We start from the raw sequence: 26,385 nt of genomic DNA on the forward strand, positions 1-26,385 counted from the left end.
TCAAATGTATTACACCAATGAATGCTCATTGCTAAGACACTTTACCAATATAACTCTTGAAGATGGAGGAAAATGAAGACTTGGAAAGTACTAGAAACAGACTACTTTATTGTTTTCTGCCCTGGAGGATGAAAGAGACCAAAGGAAAATATCTAACAAAGTGGTTATTACTCACAGATTGAAAGCACAGTTGCCCTTAAATATCTTTTAAAAATACACACCAACAACGGAAAGCAGAAACATGGATCTTTACAAAATCTCTCACTTACCATATCGAAGGTGCTTCTGTTCCACTGATCTCTAAGAAGTCGTATCCTTCTTCCAACTGGAAGTCAGTAAAGATCAAAGCAATAGTATCTCCTGGTTCAGCCAATATGGTCCAGGTGCAATCAGCATTATTTTCATACTCTGAAGGGAAGTGAGGACTTGAAATAGTTCCACTTGTCCCACGTAGTGTCCCTCCACATGCTCCTTCAGCTGATGAACAGGATAGTGATTACTAATGCAACTGCTTTTTAAATAAGTGAAGCATCATCCTGTTTCTGACATACTGAACCGAGCCTTTATCTGCTGTGCATACAGCACCCAAAAATATATACACACGGAGAAATATTATTCTCTCTTTCTGAACAAAACAGAAAGTTTTCTGGCCTAAAATCGACAGATTTTTGGTGTCTGTTCTTTTTTAGTTTTTTCTTTGTTTGTTTGTTTGTTAGGTGTTTTATTTTACTTTTTTTCTTTAGCTCCAGGACAAAAAAGGATAAATTCAGCAGAGACTTCTAATACTAGCTGATTTGAAGAAACCATAGTTTGGTCCTATAAAATTATCCACAGAAGTAGCCTAAGAAACAGCTGAGCAGAGAATCACAAAAATTCAGTTTGGCTCTATGGTATGAATTTAAAAATAATTCTAATGTACTATGTAAATTTAAAGAACTGAAGGAAAAAAAAAAAAAAAAAAGTATATATTCCTATAGATTAAATCTCCTATTCTGGGAAGTATTAATAAAATCATGCAATTTATTCTACAGTTATTTGTTCTTAATTGGAATGTCTACAGATGGCAAAAAAAAAAAAAAAAAAAAATCCAGAATGCTTTGTTTCCAGATGGACTTCCTAAGGTTCACATATCATCAGCTAATAATACTTTTTTATGGTTATTAACTAAATTTTAAAAATACAGAGCATAAGAATGTTTTGTTCAGTCTGGACTGCTGTTCAATATGCCAACAAAACAGAGACTGACCAGACTTTTTCTGCTTTTCCTTTTCCCCTATGATTATATTGAAAGCTTTGCAAATATTCCAAGTATTACTAACACTGAGCATTAAAACACAATTAAATAGACAAAAAATAAATAAATAAATTACACGTACCCCATGCAATTCATAGATATAGAAAGTTTAAAACTCATCAAGTAGCTTTCAGGTAGTTACGATGTGGCTATGGAAGCTATAGAAACAGCAATTAAAATATTTCTGTATAGGTGAATGATCAGAAGAGAAATGTTTCATTTTTACCCATTTTATCATCTCTACTTACTGTTATTATCATTAGGCATTATTTACATAATATGAGTGCATGTGGAGATTTCAAAACAAATAGCTTGACAAGGTGCATGACACAAGGAACTTGCAGTCTAATTAGAATAATAACTGAATAGCTAATTAAGGCAAAATAAGGGTAGGAGTAGAACTGCTCCTTTCAATCACAGTTGAAAGCCTGTCAATGAAAGTGAGTTATAAGGGAAGATTTGAAGGAAAAAAGATTCATTTGAATCAAAGGATATAGAAGACAGGCTGGACATTTTAAAAAGGAGACTATTGAAAAAGGATAAATAGATAATAAGGGAGAAAAATTAAAGGGGGAAGAAGAAGCAAAGTAGAAACAGAATATTTCATTTAATGCTAAAACACTCTACAGGTCATTGGTGTGACTATAAAGAAAAGTAAAAGATGCTGAGATTCAAATATTCAAATAACCTTTTTTTTTTTTTTTTTTTTTTTTTTTTTTTTTTTTTTCTTTCCCTTCCTTTCATTTGGCATAAATCAAGAGAATCAGGGAATCATAATATCATAATGTGGCTTGGGTTGGAAGACCATCTAGTTCCAACACCTTCCATGTACAGGGCTGCCACCTACCAGATCAGGCTGTCCAGGGCCCCATCCAACCTATCCTTGAGCACCTCCAGGTATGGGGCAATCACAGCTCCTGGCAAGTGCCTCACTACCTGCCAAGTGAAAAATCTCTTCCTAACATCTAAGCTAAATCTCTCTTGGTTTAGCTTAAAGCCATTCCTCCTTGTCCTATCACTATCTATTGTTTATAAAGGTGGTCTTCCTCCTGTTGATAGGTTCCCTTAAGTACTGGAAGGCCACAATGAGATCTCCTCAGAATCTTCTCCAGGCAGAACAAGCCCAGCTCCCTCACCTGTCCTCCCTCATAAGAGAGGTGCTCCAGTCCTCTGATGATCAATGTAGCCCTCCTCTGGACCTGGTCCAGAAGCACTATGTGGTGGGAGCCCTAGACTTGCATGCAGATGGGTCCTCACAATGACAGACTGGTGGGGGGGGAAATATCATCTGTTGCCCTGATTACCACTCCCCTTTTGATGCTGCTCAGGATACAGTTGGCCTTCTAGGCTGCAAGCACACAAGATTGTTGGCTTGTGTCACAATTTTCACTCATTTTTCATTTATTCAAACCCTGAAGTCCTTCTCAAAAGAGCTGCTCTCAATGACTTCTTCTCCCAGTCTGTACACCTACCTAAGATTGTGGCCACCTTGCACTTGGCCTTGCTGAATGTCATTAGATTCACAATGGCATATTTTTCAAGCCTGTCTAGGTCCCTTCAGATGGCATGCCTTCCTTCTGTTGTATCAACTGCATGACTCAGCCTAGTATAGTCAGCAAACATGCTGAGGGTGCACTCAATCCTAGGTCATTGATATATCTGTTAATAAGCAGTGATTCCAAGACTGATCTTTGGGTGATAACGTCTGTAATCAACCTCCACATGGACAGAGAGCCATTGACTAAAAACCCTCTGGCTACACACATCCAGCCAATTCTTTATCTACCTAATAGTCCAGCCTTCAAATACATGTATTTCTGATCTAGAGATGAGAATGTGGTGTGTACGTCTATATGTCCTTAGCAACCACAGACTTTATAGAAGCTTAATAATTTGTTGGAACACAAACAGAGAAGGGCAGTTCTTTTCAATAAATGTAATGTTGTCTTGTCTGGGCCCTATTATTTTTGTTCTCACTCAGTTTCTGGCCTGCAATTCAGTGCATACTGAAAGAGCCATTGTGCCTCTGATGGGAAAGGCAAATGTGAAATTTAACGAACTCAAGTCAGGGATAAGAGTCAAATTTCTGATGCACAATACAATTAAAGATAAGAATTTTAAAATTATATAATATATGAGAAAGAAGAATCATGATTTGTTATCCAGTAATATCTAATGTAATCTTTTCTTCCCTTTTTAAGTTCTATAGTTTTCAAGCACTTCACGTAAGATCATCAACTAACAGAGCAGAGAAGAACAAATTAACTTGATACAACTTCTGCCAATATTTCAGTATAGAAAGTAACAGTTAGTTATTGATTTCCAGTCTGGTCATCATCTGTATTAGAGTTTGAGTGAACCACTAAACAACAAACCCTGCTGATTTCCACCTCTATTTTTCAAGATTTACACTTGTTCATGTTTTGCCATAACTGTGTATATTTATGTATTTGGTTAGCTAGTTATTTTAGGAATCAAAAGAATAAGTACCATAGGGGTATCAGTTAATAAAAGTGTATAGGTTCAACCCGTACTTCTGAAAGACAGAAAGGATTCTTCTGTGATCCGTATACTTACTAGGTCGTCTGGATTGCTTTGATACTGGCTACTTGCTATTATGTTTTGTCATGACAACATTCTCAATGACATCATCTTCCATTGTGATTAAACTGGTATTAAGTAACATATCAGTGGGAATTTCAGTGCTACCCAATATGTATGCTGAAGAGCATTGTACTAAGCTTTGAGCTATAAAGCTTTGACTTTTACAGCTGACAAGGAAGGCTATGTAGCTATTTCTGATAATCACAAACAGAAGTCTAAATTTATACACTGTACACAATCAACAAAAAAATGGGGGATCTCACGCTACTACTCCACCTATCAGCCCTGGAGTGATGTGCAGCTTTCTAATCAATTCAAGAACAGCATTTCTATGAGATCTGCAAAAAAAACCAAGTTAGCTCAGAAAAGCTGGAATATCTGAAAAGCAGATATTTATCAGGTAGGAACACATAGATCTGTATTGCCTCTGACATACGTTTTACTTTCCAAAAGCCTGTGGTTTGCAGGCTTCCTCACCCAGAGACAGCATCCACTCTAAAGCAACCAAACTGTTGAATGCCGTAACACAATAAATCACGTAAGAGTTAGCATAGGCAAGCAGGATATGCCCACACTACTTTCGGGTAGCATTTTGCCTTGTGGGCCTAAGTTGTGTTTCACCAGCAGGCCTAGTCGACCCTCTTGGCTTGGTCACTCTCCTTGGCCACAGTTTTCTCTATTTGATGCCAGGACATTGCATGAAAATCTTAATTCATCACTGTGCTTGGAGCAATTTTATAGGAGATATTTCCTCAGGCTTCAACAATTCAGACTCTTAAGTGATTAACAAATTGGTTGTTAAAACATGCAAGTAATTAATTCTAAGCACTCACGGTTATTTTGAAGTTGTGTGCAACTGTATAAACTGCTGTTTCTATCAGTGTAAATGACTGCTTGAAGTGTAAAACTACAAATATTTGGATCTCTCAGTAGTAAGATTTAAGTACTCAAAACTAAGAAAACATGAATATTAGATCAAGTATGCATGCAAACACATATGGCTTGTACCACTTGAAAAAATAAATAAATAAATAAATAAATAAATACAAGTAGTCTAGATAAAATAGTAACAAATATACCACAGAATCATCAAATCATAGAATGGCTTGGGTTGGAAGAAATCTTAAAGATCACCTAGTTCCAATTCCTCTGCCATGTACAGGGCTGCCACCTACCAGATCAGGGTGCCAGGGCCCCATCCAACCTATCCTTGAACACCTCCAGGTATGAGGCATCCACAGCTCCTCTGGGCAACCTGTTCCAGCACCTCGCTACCCACTGAGTGAAAAATTTCTTCCTAACATCTAAGTTAAATTTAGTTTAAACTTCATTTAGTTAAAACCATTCCTCCTACCTACTGTTTAAAAAGGTGGTCTTCCTCCTGTTGATAAGTTCCCTTAAGTACTGGAAGGCCACAATGAGATCTCCTCAGAATCTTCTCCAGGCTGAAAAGCCCAGCTCCCTCAGCCTGTCCTCCCTCATAAGAGAGGTGCTCCAGTCCTCTGATGATCTTTGTAGCCCTCCTATGGATCTGCTCCAACAGTTCTACATCTTTTTGTGCTGGGGGCCCCCAGCTGAGACACACTACTCCAGATGGGACCTCACAACAGCAGTTCAGAGAATAACAATCACCTCCTTCGACCTGCTGCCTATAACTCTTTTGATGGTGCCCAATATCCTGTTGGCATTCCAGGCTTCAAATGCATACTGTTGGCTTGTGAAGATGTATATACAAATGCAAAAAATCTCTACGTAATCATTGCAGATAGTGAAAAATACTACTTTCCCCTCCCCCAAACAAACAGATAAACAAACAGACAAAAAAAAAATAAAAAAAAATAGAAAGGGACTTTTCAACAGGAATATATGGACTGCTCTGATAGTCATATATCCTATATTTATTTAATCATTTATTATGTTGGCTCACAACAGCAGAGGTACCAGATATGGCAGTAAATGTTGAATCTTCCCACTGATACTCTATTTACTTCTGTAGCCATGTAATAAACAGCAAAGGAGCATATCTGGCATGGAAGTGCATATGAAGCAAAGGTGTGTAAGTGAATTCTTCCATGCGGAAAAAATTGCACCCACTGGCATCTATGGATGCCTGGTAAACATTTATGGAGTCCAAACAGTCAGTGTGAGCACTGTGAGGTAATGGTTAGTGTGTTTCAACAGTCCCAACAAGAACATGAAAGACAAGCCATGTCTTATCATGACAATGCCCACACAGGAACAGGAAGAACACCATATGCAAGTTTATCGGGTGCTAACAAACAAATATGAAGCTGAAGGTGACAGTTTCCTGGATCATATCATTAGCAGTGACAAGCTATGTTATCACCACTACAAGCTGGAGTCAAAATAGCAGTCTACGGAGCAGCAACGTGAATGCCTCATTGAATAAAAAGTTCATGATGCAGCCTCAGTAATGTGATGTGCACTGTTTTTTGGGGTAGGAAAGGTGGTGATACTTCTAGATTTCCTTGAAACCTGGACAAATCTTCAACTCTAACAGCTACATTGCAATGCTGACTAAGCTGAAGGACTGAACTTCCAGAGTCAGGCCAGAGAAGATCCAGCAACTTGGTAACACCAAGCCCCACACTAATGTCAAGATGCTGAAGAATACTGACAATGATAACTGGTCTGTCCTACTACACTCACCAACATCGCACCTTTCGACTTGCATTTGTTTGTGCCAATGAAAGACAGACTGCGTGGGCAACATTTTCTCAGTGCACATTTTCACGAGCATGGCATACAAGCTCTTATTCATCACTGGCATAAATGCAAAGCTAACAGTGATGACTGTATTGAAAAACAGTGTTTTGTAGCTGAGAATTTGTGGTATCAAATGGTTGTAGTAGCTGTTGTAGTCCTCATGGAAATAAACAGGAGGCATTACTTTTGGAGCAATTTACATGACAATCTGTTAACTTTGGCAAACTGTTCTACATAAATTAGATTTTGCTACAAGTAAGTACTGCTAAGCAGATACCCAAGGATGGGCTAGGAACAGAAAATTATGTTAGCAAAGTTCATTATTTAATTTGTTAAGCTATTTTTTCAAACATTTAATCACTTTTATTAGATTTCCCTTTCGTTCCACCACAAACAACTTCAAGATTGCAGCAAACTGTATTCCACATGCTCTTTTTTAACAAAAAATAATAATACTAATTCAAGTGACAAATGCTAATCTGTTTAATCACAATCTATTAAAAGTAATTTGGAATCTGAATTGAAATGATCAGAATTGATTACTCAACTTCACTTTATGCTATGAGATCTTTGTTTGAAAGATTGCTTTAATGCATTACTGTTGAAACAGATCCGATAAAAAAGTAATTATGAATTAAAATACAAAATCCACAGTAATAAAGTTTTGTGGTTTTTTTTCTTGTTATGTCACTTGTAGTCACTTCCTTCCCCTTTTCCACATGCAACAGAACAGATGCAATTAAAACCTTGTGACGTTTCATAAATTCTCATTCAATGACATATTGTCATCACAAGTCACATTTTGTAAGGCTTATCAATTAAAGAAAACTGAAGCTTTAGACAGTTCTAAATGAACCATGGGCACAAATTATTTAGTATGGCTTACTGAAATCATCACTGAAGCAGTTCTTCATACCATTCTTTATTTAACGGCATTTTTCTATAGCTCATCTATGAAAAAGTACAAAATTGTGCCTCAGTAAAATTCTTTAGTATAGAAAAGACAGCTATGAAATAATCACAATCAGCTACTTTCACAGATACATGATTGGATATTTGAAATATGCTTAATATACAGGGTTAGTAAAATTAATTTTGGAATAAGACTTTAAAACTACTGTTTTAAAATGTCTTACTGATAAAAAACTAAAAACAAGAAATATTACACCGATGCCAAGTTTAAAAATAAATATTAGCATGTCACTGCCAACTGTCAAGCTGCTGAGCAGACAGATTCATAAAGACTAAAATCATGGGTAAGTGTTAAAATGGCTTTGCAACAAACATTCATCAAACAACTCACTGATCTTATCTAAATCTAATCTAGGTCAGCCAACTATTTAACCATCAAAAGATACAGCTCCACTTGTTCACGTTCTATCATGTTTTAGTCTTGCATAGACTTTATTTGATAACTATAGGACAATGAGCAATGGTTTTAAACTTAAAAAGGCTAGATGTTAGGAAGAAATTCTTTATTCAAAGCATAGTGAAGCACTGGAAAAGACTGCCCAGAGGAGCTGTGGAAGCCTCATCCCTTGAGGCATCCAAGGCCAGGTAGGATGAAGCCCTGTGCTGTGTCATGTGGATGGCAACCTGCCCATGGGGGAGGGGTTGCAAGTAGGTCTTAAAGACCCCTTCCAACCCAAGACATTCTATGGTTCCATTATTTATTTTGCATAGTTAAAAGCCAAACACTCTCCTTCCTGTCTGTGTTTTAAGAACTGGAAAATATGTGAAAACATTATTGTTCCTTTCCTATAATTACTTGAATCTAGATGTACTGTAGCATAGATAATGTCTTTATCAGACATTTTCTTTCTCTCCCTGGGGTTTTCAAAAGAAAAAAAGAAAAAAGGGAAAGAAAAGAGGAGAGGAGAGGAGAGGAGAGGAGAGGAGAGGAGAGGAGAGGAGAGGAGAGGAGAGGAGAGGAGAGGAGAGGAGAGGAGAGGAGAGGAGAGGAGAGGAGAGGAGAGGAGAGGAGAGGAGAGGAGAGGAGAGGAGAGGAGAGGAGAGGAGAGGAGAGGAGAGGAGAGGAGAGGAGAGGAGAGGAGAGGAGAGGAGAGGAGAGGAGAGGAGAGAGGAAGCTTCAGAACAATTCAGATTTCTTTTCAAGTATAATGGGATTTTGTTAAAATTGCAGAAATTATCATGGTTAGGTACCTAAAAACCAGGCAGAAAAGTCCAGTTACTAAATGATAATACGTGCTTGTTGAACTTGTAAAGGACTAATTAATGATTATTGCATCTTTCACTTACATTTTTATTAACTGTGAACTTTAATCAAGTTATTTCAAAAAGTTCACACGTAGTTATGCAATCCATCACTATGACTGTCTCGGAGATTTTTGTTTCACTTTTAGTAACTTGCACCTCTTTCTCTGTTGTTTATTCTAGCTCATATTCATAAGGGTCAGAATGAAATCTTTGACTTTGCTATGTTGGTCTGGGTAGCTTCACTATGTTTTCATTGTACTGTTCATCTCACTTCTCACTTCCTGTCTCAGTTTCTCAGACACCTGTACAAATCCTGTTATTGGGTCCCTCCATACCTACTGACAGAAGTCTTAACAAAAATACAAATATAAATGTATCTGTGTATATACACGCACTTACACATGCACACACATATGAAAATATACTTGCTGCTGTGTCCATCTCTCTGATGGGTGTGCATTATTCTGTAAGAAATTAAACAGTATTACCCTATCTGCATTCCACTAAATACTTTTCTGACTTCCTATTGGACTAATCCCAACTGCTGTAATTCATCTTTGATGGCATATTAAACACTGCACTATTTCAGAGTATCTTGGGGAAAAAATAAATAAATAAATAAACAAAATTGCTCAGGCAGGAATCTGGTATTTTACTCTAAAAATATGTCCTGTAGTGCAAAATCAACACAGATTTTTTTAGAGGATTTTTTCTCTCTCTCTCCCTCTTTTTTTTTTTTTTTTTTCCTTTTAAATTTCCTTCTTTTTCTTCTTTTTTTCCCTGCTATGCATTTCAAAAAACTTTCAGAAAACAGTTTAGGAGAGAGAAATGAGAGAAATGAAACCTTCTGCGGTTAATGATTGTTGAGGTTGTAAATGCAGGCTGTTTCCTAATTCAATAATAAAATGTACAGGCCAAAAACAGTAGACAAAATGTATCCAATAGCCTTACTGGACATAGTGGTGTATATCTGATCTTATAATGCAGGTTCAGGTGGGTCTTCAACTCATATAACACCTACAATTAATATTTTCTGACTTGTATTCTGTTCCGAGAGTAGGACACAGATTATTAAGCTAATAACTCAAGACTAACCCTTTTCTAGGGATGTTTGTGTGTTTTCTCTTGTTTTGTTTTCTCCTTGTTCTATCAGACTCTGAAGATAGCTTATGAAATTAATGAAAAAAATACATAGTTGTAGAAGTAGGAAACTGGAATCATAAGTTAGATTCTCTAGAATCTGACCTATAGAGCAATCCTGACAGTGAGAACCATACCACCAATATATTTTATATGTTTGGAAACAGATAATTGATTGGATCCTGATTTATTCTTTTCCTCTCCTCCTTACACTTATAAAATCATGCTGGCTTGATCCTCAGAATCTGAATAGAGATTTCAAGGACATGGGGGAATTACTTGATACTCTGTAAGTTTTAACAGTGCAATAAACTTCAATTTCAACTTGGTAGGTGTTTAAAAATCTTTTCTGAAACTCTGTATTCAATTTTCTAACTCCATAGTTAATCATAAAATCTTCTTCTTCTCTTCCTTTATCTTTTCCTTTATCTTAATTGTATATTATTCACAAAACATTTCTCCAATAATTGACTTAAATATGAAACCTATTACGTGATCCTTGCATACATTTCTGACAGGTAGTTTACATGACTTGTTCATTATATTCTTATAAAATGTGGAATATAATGTATTACATACTCATAGCTATTTTCATTATGTGAAAAAACTTATAATGTCACTAATCCAATTTGTATTCCTGTTAGCCTCATTAAAAAATGAAGTCTCATAACAATAATCAACTAGAGATTCTCAGAATTACTGAGAACTGAGAACCTAATACAAGTTCTTCTCAGAAATAGCCACATAACATAAAGCGGCTATTAGTGAAGTTACTGCCAAGAATGAAATTGATTTTTAGACACAAAAATCATATATATATATGTGTGTGTGTGTGTGTATATATATATATGCATATTATAGACTATATATTTTATATAATTAAAATTATATAAATACATATATAAACAGTTATAACTATGTATAATTATAAATATATATTATTTATGTGTGTATATATATAAATAATGTAGCTTTATTTTTAATCTACTATATTATCTTGCATGGATGTAAAATTAATCACAAAAATTGCTTGAAGAAAATGGCAGCATTCTTTTCCTGAAGCCAGAGAGAATAGAAAGGACTGGCCCCTTCTATGTCTGTGTGTTCCAAAGTGATAAAATTAAATAAGGAATGCCAGAAATCCATCATAAATTTCACACCCCACATGAACTGGAAAAAGAATCCACTAAGGCAATGTTTCAATGTACAGAACTCAATTGGTAAGGAATTAACAACTCTATTAAGGAACAGTTAACTAACTATTGTGCTACAATTTGCATTTCTCTGCAGAAGTTACACAAAAGTCTTTGCTTTCACAGAAGTCCTATATCAGATGGAGAACCCCATTTGAGTTTTTATTAACAGGTTACATTCATAAAATTACAAATTGCGGGCAAAATTTCATTCCTACTAGAGACATTTGTATGTACAGGTTCAGATTTCCTGTACTTACAGCAGCAAATACTACCAAATAGGGCATCATCTTCATAAAAAGAACAGATGTTTGGTAGACAGTGATGATACTATGACCTTTCAATCTTTTTTTTTCTTTCCTGAAACCTGCTCACTGCATCTTACTATAAGGATAAAGACACATTTAGGATCAGACAACCAAAAGGTTGGAAAAAAATGCTTTCTTATAGCATCCAAAGCATTGATTAAAAACAGTCTTTGTTGTAATCTGACTGAAATTGAATACAAGCAGCAGACATGGCCCCAATCTCTGTTTCTTTCACGGTTATTAACTCTTCTATTTTCTTTTTAGCACAAATGTTTATAAAATAGTTATTTGCTGTGAGGAACTGTATTATTAGCCAATTCAGTTGCAATAAACCTTCACAAATTATTACAGAAGACAACTGCTATCCTTTGTTGCTCACCCACATACCTACAGTAATACTGCCAAAGGAGAATATGAGCAGTAAAGGTTGACATGGCTCTGGGATAAGGCTGACAGGTGCAGAAACCCACAGGGGTTCTTGATGCAAGAAGAAAAGCTCAGGCAAGAGTGTCATATTCCTGCAGAACACTTGACCAAGCAAATTGCTCAGCAACAGGGCTTTGAGCTATTTGATCACAGGATCTTCTTCAAAAAATGGGGTCTGCAGGAGAGATGTAAGCTCTGCCTGGCAAAATAGGGAGAGCTCCGAACTAAGTTCATCACGGATACAGGTCAAAACCTAAAGGTGAATAGGAGAACAGGTCCAGAGAATACCACATGGGGAAGGGCAAGGTTAGTCTATTTGTTTTCTCCTTGGACAGCAATATGACTGGAAGTTCATGTGACTGTGCACAGAAATTTGTTACAAGGGAAGGAATCACACTGGACAAACTGTAAGTACACACAAAATGGTAGTGTCACTGATACTACAGAGAATTAGCAGGAAAGCTCACCTGCCTGGAGTGCTGTGATAGATGGATACAGGCTTTTAGGAAAAGCAGAAAGAAAAGGAGAAGCTGTACCCCATGCAAAGTAGGATCTTGAATGAACAAAGGTTTGCTGCACAGAGAGGGAAAAGCCAAAGGGAAGTAATGTTGAATGTCTCTACTACAGACATTGAATGTTAAAAAGATCAAGAAGAAATGATTAAAAACTTTAAATTACAAAGCTTTTCAATCATATATTCAATTTCTTACTGGCAACTTTAATCACCTCAACTTCACTATGGATGGCAGCACAGCAAAGGGCCAGCACTCCACTAGATTCCTGAGTTCACTGGAATGAATTTTCTTTGTAATGCAGGCACTAGACAAAGCAATTAAGTGTAGAAACAAAGTGATACTCATTGCCAGCTGCAGTTCTAATAACTACAAGTTGAAAATCCTGAGAGGTGTGAGGCCAGCTAGTAATATTATAAACTCCTTGGAGTTCAGCAGAACAGATTTTAACTTGCTTGTGAAGTGTAGACAGGCTCTCATGGGATAACGCCTCGAAGAGCTAGAGGGCCCATGGGAGCTTGTTTGACTTCAAGGGCAGCTTCCTCAAAGCTCAAGAGTGATCCATCTCCTTCTGTACATAAATGAGTAGTCATACAAGGAAGCTGCTTAGAGCTGAATAGGGAATTCCTGACTGAGGTACTTTATCTCAAATGCAAAACAGTAGCATACAAAAGGTGAAAGAAGGGACAAGCTACTCAACAGGAACATAGAAGTACTGCTCAGAAATATGGAGATAAAAGGAGAAAGGTCAAAACTTAGAAGAAACGAAACCAGTGAGGAACGTGAAAGAGTAGGCATTCTAGAAATCATTCTACATGTATTTCTACTTCAAAAAGAAACTGAAGGACATGGCAAAGGCTGCACTCAGGCTTCCAAATTCACAAGAAAACCAAGAAGCTTTGGGGAGAAACCTAGCAACCAAAACAGCAAGAACGATTTAGAGACTATACATATAAATTGGATGGGTGCAATTTCATGCTATTTAACAGTATGCATCTAGGGGCTCTTGGCCAGCCACAGTATAAAGCTGTTCTTTAACATCTTCCAAAAGCAGTGAAGATCAAGTGTAATTCACAATGACTGGAGAAAAGATACATTTTTATTTCTCATTTTCAAAAAAGGCAATAACGTCTCTAGCAACTGCAGATCTCTCAAGCTTACATCAGATTGCCAGAAGATTATGAAGAATGACTTTATGAAAATTCTTCCCAAAGGAGAAAGCAGGTGACTGGGAAAAGACAGCTTTTGTCAGTGCAAAACTTCAGGAGAACAAACTTCAGGTTAAGGAACTGTTGGGCGAGATCTCATTGGAAGAAGTTCTTAGAGAGAAAGGAGTGTAATAAAGATGCCTTTCTGAGAACACAAACTCTCAATCTCTCAGAACAAGAAAGCAGGCAGGGAAAGCAGGAAATCAGCATGCCTTGGCAAGGACCTGCTTGTCAAACTGAGGGAAAAGGAGGGAGAGTACACACAGTGGAAGTAAGGACATGTCACCAGGGAAGAATACAGGAATGCTGTCTGAACATATAGAGACGGAATTAGGACAGCCAAGGCACAGATGGAACTAAGCTTGGCGAGGGATGTTAAAAACAACAAGAGGGATTCTATAGGTGCATTGATCAGAAGAGACAGGCCAAAGAGAGCACGCCTCCTCTGATAAATGAGAAAGGAGAACTAGCTACAACTTATACAGAGAAGGCTGAGGTACTAAATGACTTATTTGCCTCAGTCTTCACTGGCAGCCAGGATCTGATCTTGAACCTGTAGGAGGGAACTGGGGAAGCAAACTCTCCCATAGTATAAGGGTAGAGCAAGTCTGAGACTGCCTCATAAGACTGAATGTGTACAAGCCCATGGGTTCAGACTACAAGCACATACAGGTCCTAAAGGAGCTGGCTGATGTGGTTGCTAAGCCAGCCTCCATCATATCTGAAAAGGCTGGTGAACCTCACCTCTGTGCCTGGGAAGATCATGGAACAGATCCTCCTGGAAGACATGTTAAGGCACATGAGGGATGAACATGTGATCCAAGACAGATAGCGCAGCTTCACCAAGCAAAGGTCATCCCTGATCAATCTGTTGGCTTTCTGTGATGGAATAACAGCATTGGCAGACAAAGGGAATGCAACTCTCATCTGCAGTACTGTGTTCCCAACACAGGAATGATGTGGACCTTTGGGAGAGGGTCTGGAGGAGGGCCACAAAGTGATGGAGCACCTCTCTTATGAAGACTGGCTGAAGGAAATGGGCTTGTTCAGTCTGAAAAGGAGAATTCTGTGGGGAGACCTTGCTGCAGCCTTTCAATACTTATAGCGAGTTTACAAACATGAGTGAAATTGACTTTTTACACAGGTAGATAGTGATGGAATATGGAGGAATGGTTTTAAACAAAAGGAGAGGAGATTTACATTAGATGTCAGGGGAGAGTTCTTTATTTATTTATTTTTAACTGAGGAAGTGGTGAGATACTGGAACAAGTTGCCTAGATAGGCTATGGATGACCCATCCCTGGAGCTGTTTAAGACCAGGCTGGATGTGGCCTGGGCAATCTGATCTAGTGCTACATATAGCAGTTGGCAACCCTGCCTATGGCAGGAGGATGGAAACTCAATGATCTTTGAGGTCCCTTCCAATCCAAGCCGTTCTATGATTCTATGAAATAATTCTTGGCAAGCCTGATCACCTTCATTGAGGAAAGATTTTCACAACACTATTCCCCAATGTATCCCCATAGTCAAACTGAGGGCATATGGTTTGGATTTGCATGAAAAACTGACTAGACCATCAAGTCAGATGTCAGAGACCAACTGTTCAAACTCAAGCTGATGGTCAGTTTATCGCAGCATTCCCCAGGTATTCCAATTGAGGATGGATCTATACAGTATTTTCAATATGGATCTGGAGTACAGGATTGAATGAATCCTGAAGAGGTTTGCAGATGGCACCCTGTAGGGCATGACTGATACTTAGACAAATTTAAACAAGGTAGAAGAAGGAGCAGAGAGGAACTTCATTAAAGTCAAAACACTAAGTTCTGCAGCTTCAACAGGATCATGCCATTCAAAAATACTTGCTATGTTGCAGCTCTGACAAAATCATTCAGAGAAGCACTGACTGAGTCAGTAATACACTTCTGCAGCAAGGAAAATTTTGGGTTGCATGAGCAAGAACACAGCCAGCATCTGAAATTATTAGCTAATCTTTTAGACACTAGTGAGGCCCTGTCTGGAATACTGCGTCCAATATCCTACAGTCCAAAAATGTATTAACAGACTAGAAAAATCTATAGAAAGACACTAAAATGGTTGAGATGTTGAAGAATTAGGGAAACAGACTTATCCAGCCCGGACAAAAAGAGACTCTGAAAAGATCTAATTGCAACTTTTAGTATAGGAAAGATGAAGCTAGAATCTTCTTAAAGGTCTGCAGCAGGGAAAGAAGAAGTGGACATAATCTGTAAAAAGTTAGTTCCACTTATATTTGCACAAGAAGGACAGCCAGCCAGTGGAAACAGATTTCCAGAGAGATGTTAAAATCTCTGTGCTTGGAGAAACTGAAATCTCTACTAGGAAAAGACCTAAGCATCATAAAGCCATTCACACACAATCCCCCAGTAGTATTATGGGGTAGAATCAGAGAAAAAAGTTAAATTCAGGGGTTGAGATAAAAATGGTTTAATAGGGAAGAAAAAGAAGGGAAAATAATAAAAATAAATTAATATACAAAACAAGTGATACACAATGAAACCATTCAACAACTGCTGAATGATGCAAGTCACACCCTGAGTAGAGACACTCCCACCCCCCCTCTAGTCAACTTCCTCAGTTAAACTGTTCAGCATGATGGCATATGCTATGAGACAACCCTGTGGTCAGTTTATGACATTTGTTCTCATTCTGTCCCCTCCCAGCTCTTGGTGATTCCCCAGCTCCTCACTGGAAAGTCAATATGAGAAGCTGAAACATCCTTGACTTTAGTGTAAGACTGATCTGCAACAACTAAAACATCACTGTGCTATAAATGTTGTCCTCATCCTAAATCTAAAACACAGCACCAAATCAGCTAGTAGGAAGAAAATTAGTTCATGAAAAATCAGGAGAGTTAAACAAACTAACAACCTATCTAAAAATAAATTTACTTTTTTTTTTGTTTAATAGATTATTGATATTTTAAAGATGTCTCATGACTTATAATTTACCTCTGCAGAAAGGAACTGGAAAATCCCACGATGCACCATTTCCAGGACTCACAATACATGTCAGCATGGCATGGCCTTCTAAGATGTAACCAGAGATACAGCTATATCGGATTTTATCTCCAATGTTGAATCTTGTTCCATGAAGTATTCCTTTAGGTATTTCTCCTGGGTTGCCACACGTATGACTCGGTAATACTGTTAAAGAAAAAAGGAAAATAGTTATTGATAAAATTTGCAGAAAGAAGAAATAAATACTAGTCAAACAACTGTCACTAAATAATTGCTTTATTTTTTTTATTGTTTTAAACAGTATTCTTTACACAAATAAAGTGAAATGTATTCTGCTTTTGAACAAAGAGTAAACTCTCCTAAAAGGGTTTTTGTTTTGTTTTGTTTTGTTTTTGTTTGTTTTTTTTTTTTTAGAAAAAAAAAAGGGGGGGGGGGGGGGGGGGACAGTTTCATTTACATCATTCTTTTATGAGATAAATCTCAAAATCCTGAATGAATCTTAACCTCATAACAAAAGCTATATAACACACTAATGAAAGATGAGATAGATGAATGTTCTAACAATGCAGCAGCTTGAAAAAGTAATATTTCAGTGTGTTATGGGAACTACTTAGGGCTGAGTGAATACCTACCAAAGCTAGAAATATAAACAATATTATACTCAACTTCTTTTCTGCTGTTTCAGCAGCCTTTAGAGAATAGGATATTTATTTGGATTATGTTCAACCACACTGAAGAGAAAGCTGAAGTTCAATTCACATATATGAGAATGAATACATATATAATTCTTTACACTAAAGGAAGTGATTTTAAGGCACAGAAATAATTGGAAGAACACAGAGAGTAACTTGCCTTCTAAAAAGTTGGCACCAATGATCCATTATATTCTACAGCTATGTTTTATAACCCTATATACTACTCTATCTTTGCAATTTTCCCCCTTTATGCTCTTCTAGTCATGGTAGGTTAATAGAAGCAATTTTGCAAAACAAGTCAAATTTTTTTTTGCATGGTTTGAGCACAGGAGAATACCTACATTTGAAACAAGAGTCTCTTTTGCCTTTATATTCATGTCAAAACACTTTTTAAAAACACTACAAAATAAGGTAGTTTAGTCCTTACACAGCAAAAATTACACAACATAGAGCTCAGCAGTTTTTATTATTATGGGTGAGTGTGCTATCAAAAAACACCACTTTAGTAAAAAATAATGATATCTAATAAATTGCATTCCTAGTGATGGACTATCAAGACAAACCTGCATCATTCTTTCACATGACAACTGACAGTGGCTAACTGTTGAAACTGTACTGCAACAAGTTAGGCTTCTGTCTCTGTACAGGTAAGGTTTTTTTTCTTCCTTTTCTTACCACTACATCTGTCGAGTACACCCAGAGAAAAAAAAAAAAAAATTAGAATTGGGCATCCTGAAACTAGCATGCATTTTACCATAACGTCTGAAGAAACAGTAGAAGATGAGTGATCTGAGAATGACAGCCATGTTCAATAATACATGTAATAGTTCACAGGATTTCACCACTTGTCAAGATCAAGCATTTAACTACATTATTTATGTGCTTTTCTAAAATTTTCATTGAAGTATACTGAGGTAGCTGCACTATTCCCTCTGCATACATTTAACTGCTTCTAGTCTGAGCCTAAAATGAATTGACTTTTGCAGATTTGTAATTAACAAAAGTAATTTTATCTTTAGATTATGACAATACTAGCTGAGCCAAGTTATCATATGCAAAGGTTACATAAATTCATTATTGCCACGTTTTCAGCAAAATACTCCTATTTTTCTAAAAGTTACTGGAGTTTACTGGATTTTACTTTCAACAAGATTCAGAATTTGCAGTCTCTTCTTGAAGGAAGTCAGGTGAATCGCTAATTTCACCGTGTTTTTGGTTATTAAGATGTTTCAACTATGAAATCATTTGATATTTACTGCACACTGAGAACAATTTCAGATTATACTGCATTAAAATACACTGAAACTAATGGCAGAATAGCTAAGCAGATCCACCTCTTAAGATTTCTTCCTCATGACTCTGCATTGACCAGTAAGGCAGGTGTAAGAAACTGTGTTGACTTCATTTTCCAATATACATGAACCTGGAGCCCCATGCAGTAAGAATCATTCATGAAAGTAATTCTAAAACACAGGTAATGTATAAGGAAGGATTCTCTCTTTCTAGACTGTACACACCTTTTACTGTGGCCACTGCCTGTATCTATGTGAAGAAAGAGCTTAAAATAGAACCATTTAACAGTGGCATATGATCAAAATGTAATGTAATCTACTAATTTGCTAACATATCCTATTAAAATAACTGCATGTTATATTCACTTTTTTTAGAAAAGTGGTCAAAACTTTTTTAATGTATAATAAGTATAACATTAATAATCATTATCAGATAGTTGCAAAAGGCTATACCACAGCAGAACTGTGAAACATGGCAGAGAAATTGCACCATTTTCAGCAATATACAAAAAATCAAATAAAAATTGTTAAATAAACCTTATTGAATACAAGTACTCATTCTCAGATGGCATCTATCAGACTATTTATTCACATGGTCTTTACAATGCCCTTTGAAAGCACATTCACAGTGTCTTAATTGAAGTTATACTTTTCTTTCACTGGTGGTGTTTTCTTTATTGGATACACTACATTTCATTATCCATTCCTTTCCAATCACATCCTTATTGTAACAGAAAAAGAAGGACAAAAATTAGACAGCACTGATTGATAAAGAATACATACATATACATATATATGGAACTGAATAAAATTTTGAATTATTATTTTATTCCATCTAAGTTTTCTTAATGTCATCCTTATGGTCTTACTATGCTTATTAAACTCAAGTGAAAGAGTCTTAAACATAAGCAGTGCCTATATATTTTTGCCGTGTTTACTTCAAATCTGTCATGAGAATTACTGCCAACAAAATGTCCTGTTTTGGCAGGGTGTATTTTGGATTAAAAGGTCAAATTAAATATATATATTTATATATATTTAATATATTTTGAAGATTTTGAGGTCTCTGGCATCCCAACTTCTATAATTAGGCATCTAGATTTGAAATCAGTTATAAAACTATTAAAATTAATTTCCTAATTGTTGCTGAAAATACTGATTGGAAGCTCAATCTGGCAATGACTTCAGGAGAGCAATAATTGGGTTTTTTGTTGTTGTTGTTTTGTTGTTGTTGCTTTTACAGATATCACAATCAACAGCTATATTGCAAAAACTGCCCAGAGGCCTTAATATCAAAAAGCTTCAACTGCCATTCTCACTTATACAATATTGGCTTTATCCTTTTGCGAGCCAGTTGGTAAGCTTTTACAAGCCAATAATACAAATGGTAGTCAGGACTTGAAAACAACTATGAAAGTTTTTAATTCAAATTAGAAATGAAATAAAATAAAATGAAAAAGGAAGGAGCAAGGTTTCTTCCTTATTTCTATAGCTTTATTAGACATAAATTGTTATATGTTTAGTTTCAGTTGTTTCATAACCCCTCTATTACATTCCTCTATACCTATTACAATCTTATATTGGGGATTCAAAGGAAAAAAACACACACACAAAGGAAAAAAAAAAAAAAAAAAAGAAAAAAAAAAAGAAAACAAAACTTAAGAAGGGGAAAGAAAAAGAAAAAAAGCCTAAGGGAGAAGCCAGAGTCTCTTGACAGCAGCTTTGGAATTGCAAAGCTGGTAGGAATTTCAGAAATAAAGAGAAAAATCAGACACATAGAAAAATTCAGGACTGATGTCAAGTTGTTTCTCTGGTGTGATGAAGAACACATGATTTCCTGTCCATGCAACTAGCTTACATATTGGACTTTGGTTTTGTGCATAAATTTAACTTGAATGTAGAACTATTCTTCCAAAGTCATAGACAAAGAAAACACTTTGTAAGGAAAGCAATAACTGTACTCATTATGCAAAGAAAAGATGCTAGCAAAGAGGAGAGGAAAATAATGCTAGATTTTCTTACATGAATGGATTTGAAACAAAAATCTATATTTCAACTCAGAAAAGCAGCCTAATTTCAAATGTAATATACAGAAAAGAAATAATAGTGTTTCAATCTACAAAACTACAAGTGCTGTACTGAAGAAAGATGGATTTAAATATGTTCTATGATTCTATGTATACATACATATATATATATATATATGCAACCATAAATGTATGCATTCCCTTTAAACAATCTGTTCTGAAAGTAACATAAATAACTTTTCCAAAGTATAGGTAGTGAAATTTACTTTGAAACATTAATTCTGAAGAATACTAGAAATCTGTGCTTGCCATTTCTACCTAGGAAAAGACTACGAAGACAATATATATATATATATATATATATATATATATATATTCTTTTAAATTCTACCACCTTATATTAAACTCCATTACAGTACATTTTGACCATTCTTTTTTTAAATAATTATAAACGTTGAATCAAATGAAAAGCATGTAATATTTCACTGTCCATTTATTAAATCTTTTTCTTCCCCCAGAAGCATTGTACAATTAATAGGTAATTGATCCATCAGTTCTGACTTCTGCATTGGTACAGAATACAGCAAATGGATGCCGGTCATTTGTTACAGAATTATCCAGTAACAGAAATAGCACAGTCCTATCCATTTCAAAATTCTCATGGACCAACTCTTTGGTGAAGAGCCTTTTCCAAACACAAAACTTCACCTTCCCCTGATGCATCTCCATGTCAGCCTCAGACCCTGTTCACGTCACCAAAGAGAAGAGTTCAGTGCTGCCTAAGCCATACGAGGGAAAGTTACAGAACAGACCATCTTGAACAAGAACACAAGGCATGTGCGGGACAAGCAGGGGATCAGACCCAGCTAGCATGGCTCCATGAAAGGTAGGTCCTGCCTGACCAATCTCATCAGGTGGGTTGTATCATCAAGGAATCAACAGGTAACTGGTTTCCAGTTGAGCTTTTCATTGGTGGCCACAACACTCTAAACCTTGCAGTCCAGTCAATTTTCTCTCTGCCTCAGAATTCATTTATCCATTTCACGCTCCACTGGCTTTTTTTACTACAATGCTACTGAGAGCTCTGTCAAAGTTCTTGTTGATATCATGGTTTGTCCTCTATGACATATTTGTTCTTGTGAAACTAATACATCAACATCTGTTTTGATGGAAGTGGTTGAAATTCTTAGTGAGCTCTCACTGTCCGTGGCAGAGATTTTTGATAAAATTTTATTCTTTTTGATCCATTTAGGAAAGAGACGATCAAATTTTTGACTTGAATATCTGATTGCAGGTAAAGTATTTACATCAACAGAAAATGAATCAGCAAATATACCCCAACATTGATTATTTATTCTACAACCTTGAAAGCTCAAATTCCTTTATCAAAATGGAAAGTGAGACTGCATATTTTCAGTTGTTAAACTGCATTGTTATTAAACACTGTATTTAACTGTGTTTTAAGTTAGCACTGCACTGCATCCTCCCCATCTCCTGGTTTCAGTTCTGACAATGCCAAACACACACTGATGGTTTGGCTGCTGTTCAGGGATAGGTACATGCATGGGGCCAGGTCAAGCTACTCAGTGGGTATCTACTCTTCAACAGTGTGATGCAGGGCACGGGGAGCAGGGGAGGGAGGTTGCATATGGCCCATGGGCCACAGGTTGGACATGCCTGTTAAAGCTATTAATCTGACTCAGTTTCAACATTGTTGAGGGGCAGTAATCTCTGGGAAAAATATAGTGAAGGGGAGGAGGAAGTATATGGATTTTTATCTCATGGCTTCTGTTAATAAACCTCAGTGTTCCAGTCATGTCTTGTTGTATAATGGTTTAGAATAGCTATAATCTTACTTAAGCACTATCAGTGGAAACATACTTTTTTCTGTTGAACTTAGATTCATAATTGACAGTTCTGCTCTTTTGCTTCAAAATAATTTTGACATCTACATGTTTTCATAACCTTAAATTAAAATGTCATTGATTTTGACAGCAGTGAAATTGTAATATTTATGTCAGGATGAAGGCTTTCCAAAAACCACAAGCACATCAAGAAAGATTTATTTTTGTTATGTCTTTCTTATATATGCAATAGTACAGGATCTCTATATCTATATAGCCTAACAATATGCCTTCAGCATTTTAAATAACAGAACAAACTGAGGGATGCTGGAGTAGCTTGACTTTGAAGCTCTACCCTTAAGCCTGGAATAGTGTTTCAGTAACGGCAACTAAGCCATCGTTAGCCTGTTGCATAATTGTTTTTTGAATAGTTGTAAACACAATTCAGCTTACATATTTAATGAATAGTTGGACACAATTTGCTCTATGTATCTCTTGAAGTAGCCTTTCAACATACAGTATATCAAAAATCTGCTACTAAAATTGCAATACCAAGCTTTTTACAATTGGTACATGTATGTAGATGTACTCACACAGATATAAAACTAGCTTCCAGAATGAAACATACAAAGCTACATAACTTGGGATACTTAGACTCTTCAAAATCATTTTATCAAAATGAAATGGATATAATTTAGCTTACTCTAGAGGAAGAAAGAGTCCACTGTAAGAAGTAGAAATAAAAAAAAAAAAAAAAAAAAAAAAAAAAAAAAATGCAAATTGCAAATTCATTTAATGCTCTGTAATAAAGCCATACTTACACTTAAAGACCTCAAATATAACAACTGAAGAACCTACATGGAATGGCAATTTACACAGTGAAGTCTGAGTAGTTATCTCCTGGCAACTTTCTTGTTGAGACTAGTGGAGATATAAAAATAATCTTATTGGCTTACAGAAATAAAGCCTGTCTATTGTTTGCTTGCCACATAGAAACCTGTATTTTTATACAATCAAAGGAAAACAGTAAATCTATTTTCCTTTATATGTACATTTCAGTATTTTTGCACTCAAATCTTTGCAACATTTTCCAAATAAAATACTCAATATCACTTTTGAAATCTACAGTTTTCTTGTCTTACAAGCATTTACCCAATTGTGTCTGTCAGTCTCTAAGGATGTGCAAAATTGTACCAGATTGCACAGCTTTGAAAATCATTTGGGAGTATTCAGCAACTTTCAGACTCTAATACATCTTCCACATTGAGACTGATATTTTAATTTTCTTGTACAGGTAATAACAAAAGATTGATGGATTTTATTTTTAGTGTGTTTACTTTTATTATGAAGTATGTAATAAATGTCTTGCCGTTGGTTATAAGACCATAAAAGTCAATACTGTACAAACAATGCCAGAAAACTCTCAAAAAAAAAGCAACAACAACAACAAAAATCAGAAATTAAAGCTAAAACTTTGTTTCCTTATACTTCTTTTGCCTCAGATGTCCCACTCACTTTCCTCCATGAGCTGAGATTAGTGAGCAATATTTCTTGAATACAGTTTTCTCTTCTTGAGCGAGGACAAGAAAGAACAAGTTGAGTGTAACAGTCCAGGGAGAGGCTATAAACAGCATTTGATACTGTACAAGATATATAAATGGTAACTTTCCCAGCTACCAGAGATCAAAAGTCATTACTCATTTTTTTAAAATACCAAAATTATGTTTTTCCACCCCCTTGAAAAAGTTCCATTTTCTATGGTCTTCCTGTTTGTCAGAATGATAATTACAAGCGTGTGCAACATTTGCTTCCTGACCTTCTCGTTATGTCATAGATCATCCTGACTTTTTGGCAACAAAGGAACTCCTGCTTTCCCAACTGTCCTTCCACAGAATTACTTCCAAACAATCAACAACGAAAGCATAATCAGAAAATGACTTCTGTCTCACCACTTCACTTATAAACCAAGCAAATGTTTTTTGGTTTTTTGTTTTGTTTTTTAATCAGACTTTTGTGTATTTCATTAGGCAATGGAGTGGCACTCACTAAAAATAAATAAATCACATTTGTCCTGTGATTGAAGTCACATACAATATGAAGGCAAAAACAGTATCTCTATGTATTAAATGAAAGATCAAAGAAAGATAAGAATCTGCTAAGACTCCATATGGAGTTCTGAATACAAATCTGATTAATCCTTGTTCAAATAAGAGCAATTCAATCTGAAAGAAATACAGAGCAGAGCTACTGAAGTGATCAAGGGACTGAAAAACATTTACAGCGATAATGGAAGACTTAATGATAACACGTGGGGAAAAAAAACAAAACAAAAAGAACAAAATGCAACTAAAATATGAAGACTATTAAGACTCCGAAAGGCAAACATCAGGTCACATATATAAATATAAGTTAATGGCAGAGCAGGGACGAAAATAAAAGTATGAACTAATCACAATTACAAGTAGGTTGAAAACAATAAGCATTCTTAATGTGTTTACACAAAATTTATGGGGCAGTTTCCATGCACTTCCAGGGAGGAGACTAGAGGGAGTAGGACTAGGTCAAACCTGAATCTAGTCTATAAAACAATTTTAAGTAAAAGTGACTTATTATTATTTAAGGAGTTTGAGTAAGGAATGCAGAAGCTTCCTCATCCGTCCCGCCCAATTAGAGACAAAAGTTCCGAGAATCCCAGTCAAACAATTTCTCACTAGTCAGCATCCCAGTGCACAGAACTTTGTGACATTTCTTTTTCATTCAGTCACTTTAAGTTGATTTTGAAAGAAGAAAGAAAATGACTTCTTATTTTATGAGAAGAAGCACAATAATCTGAAGATGAAAGACAGGAATGTACTAAGGCACAATCCTGATGTAGTTACAGGATTAAACAAAATATCTCAATCGAGATTTGTATTTTCTTGTAACCATTCAAAAACAATTTCAAAAGGAATAGAAAATCTAAGGATTCATAAATATGTTACCTAACTATTCATAGACGTTATGTATCCTACAGTTTGAAGCCTTTTTTTTTTGTACTATGTTTGTTCCCTCCCCCCCCCGAAATCCTCTGGAAAAAGAGCCTATCTAGCTACAATTGCTATCAGAGCTACAATTGTTCCTGAAAGAACAAGTTTCTATTTAAAAAGTGCATACATGATGATAACAAAACACTTACTAAAACAGTACAGGTGAATTGTGAAACAGCTGAAGACAGACAACACAGACAGCAATAGAGGGATATCACTCTGCAACAATCACTGCTAAATTTTACTGAATTTTTAAACTATTAAGACCTGCCGTACTATGTAAGAATTGTGATTTTAACAGAATAAAGTAGGAAGGTGCTCTCTTTTCAGTTAAGAAGTTATAAACACTCCATATGCAAATATCTTATAAATACTACAGACAATGTTTGATTAATTTGCCCACCTTGGGCAATCTGATCTAGTACTTGACCTAGCAGTTGGCAGTCCTGCCTGTGGCAGGGGGGTTGGAACTTGATCCTTGAGATCCCTTCCAATCCAAGCCATTCTAAGATTCTGTGATTAAACAGAAGCAAAATGCTTTCTCTACCAGCAAAACACATTCAAGATTTTTTAGTAATGAACGGATAAAACATCATACCGAATGACATGTATAAACTGAAAATGTGGAACAGGGTTTTATTCCACTGTACTGTTCTCAAGGCTAAGTATTCACAGGTAAGGGAGAATACTACAAGACTGAAAAAAGAGGTAAGTTAAAACAACAAACTGAATTTGAAAAATCAACTTAGTGGAAATGCTGATGTTGATTTAAAGAGATCAGGTCTCCATTGCTTTTGTAACTCAATACTAAATAAGACAATATTCCTTCACAGTACATTTCATTACTTTGCATTCCCTTTATTTCTTATACTG

General features: G+C 36.0%; 1 protein-coding gene across 3 annotated transcripts in view; it reads right to left on the minus strand.

Annotated features, from left to right (window-relative positions):
* The window catches only part of CSMD1 (CUB and Sushi multiple domains 1), a 935,567-nt gene that overhangs the window by 412,348 nt on the left and 496,834 nt on the right, over positions 1-26,385 (minus strand). For all 3 annotated transcript variants that reach the window (XM_072330835.1, XM_072330834.1, XM_072330833.1), the window contains 2 exons: positions 16,620-16,814; positions 270-477 (listed from right to left, as the gene is read on the minus strand). In XM_072330835.1, the coding sequence (XP_072186936.1) occupies positions 270-477; positions 16,620-16,814 (403 nt within the window). The remainder of the gene's footprint in view (positions 1-269; positions 478-16,619; positions 16,815-26,385) is intronic.

Source organism: Excalfactoria chinensis, chromosome 3 (genome assembly GCF_039878825.1).
Source record: "Excalfactoria chinensis isolate bCotChi1 chromosome 3, bCotChi1.hap2, whole genome shotgun sequence".
NCBI classification, from domain to species: Eukaryota; Metazoa; Chordata; class Aves; order Galliformes; family Phasianidae; genus Excalfactoria; species Excalfactoria chinensis.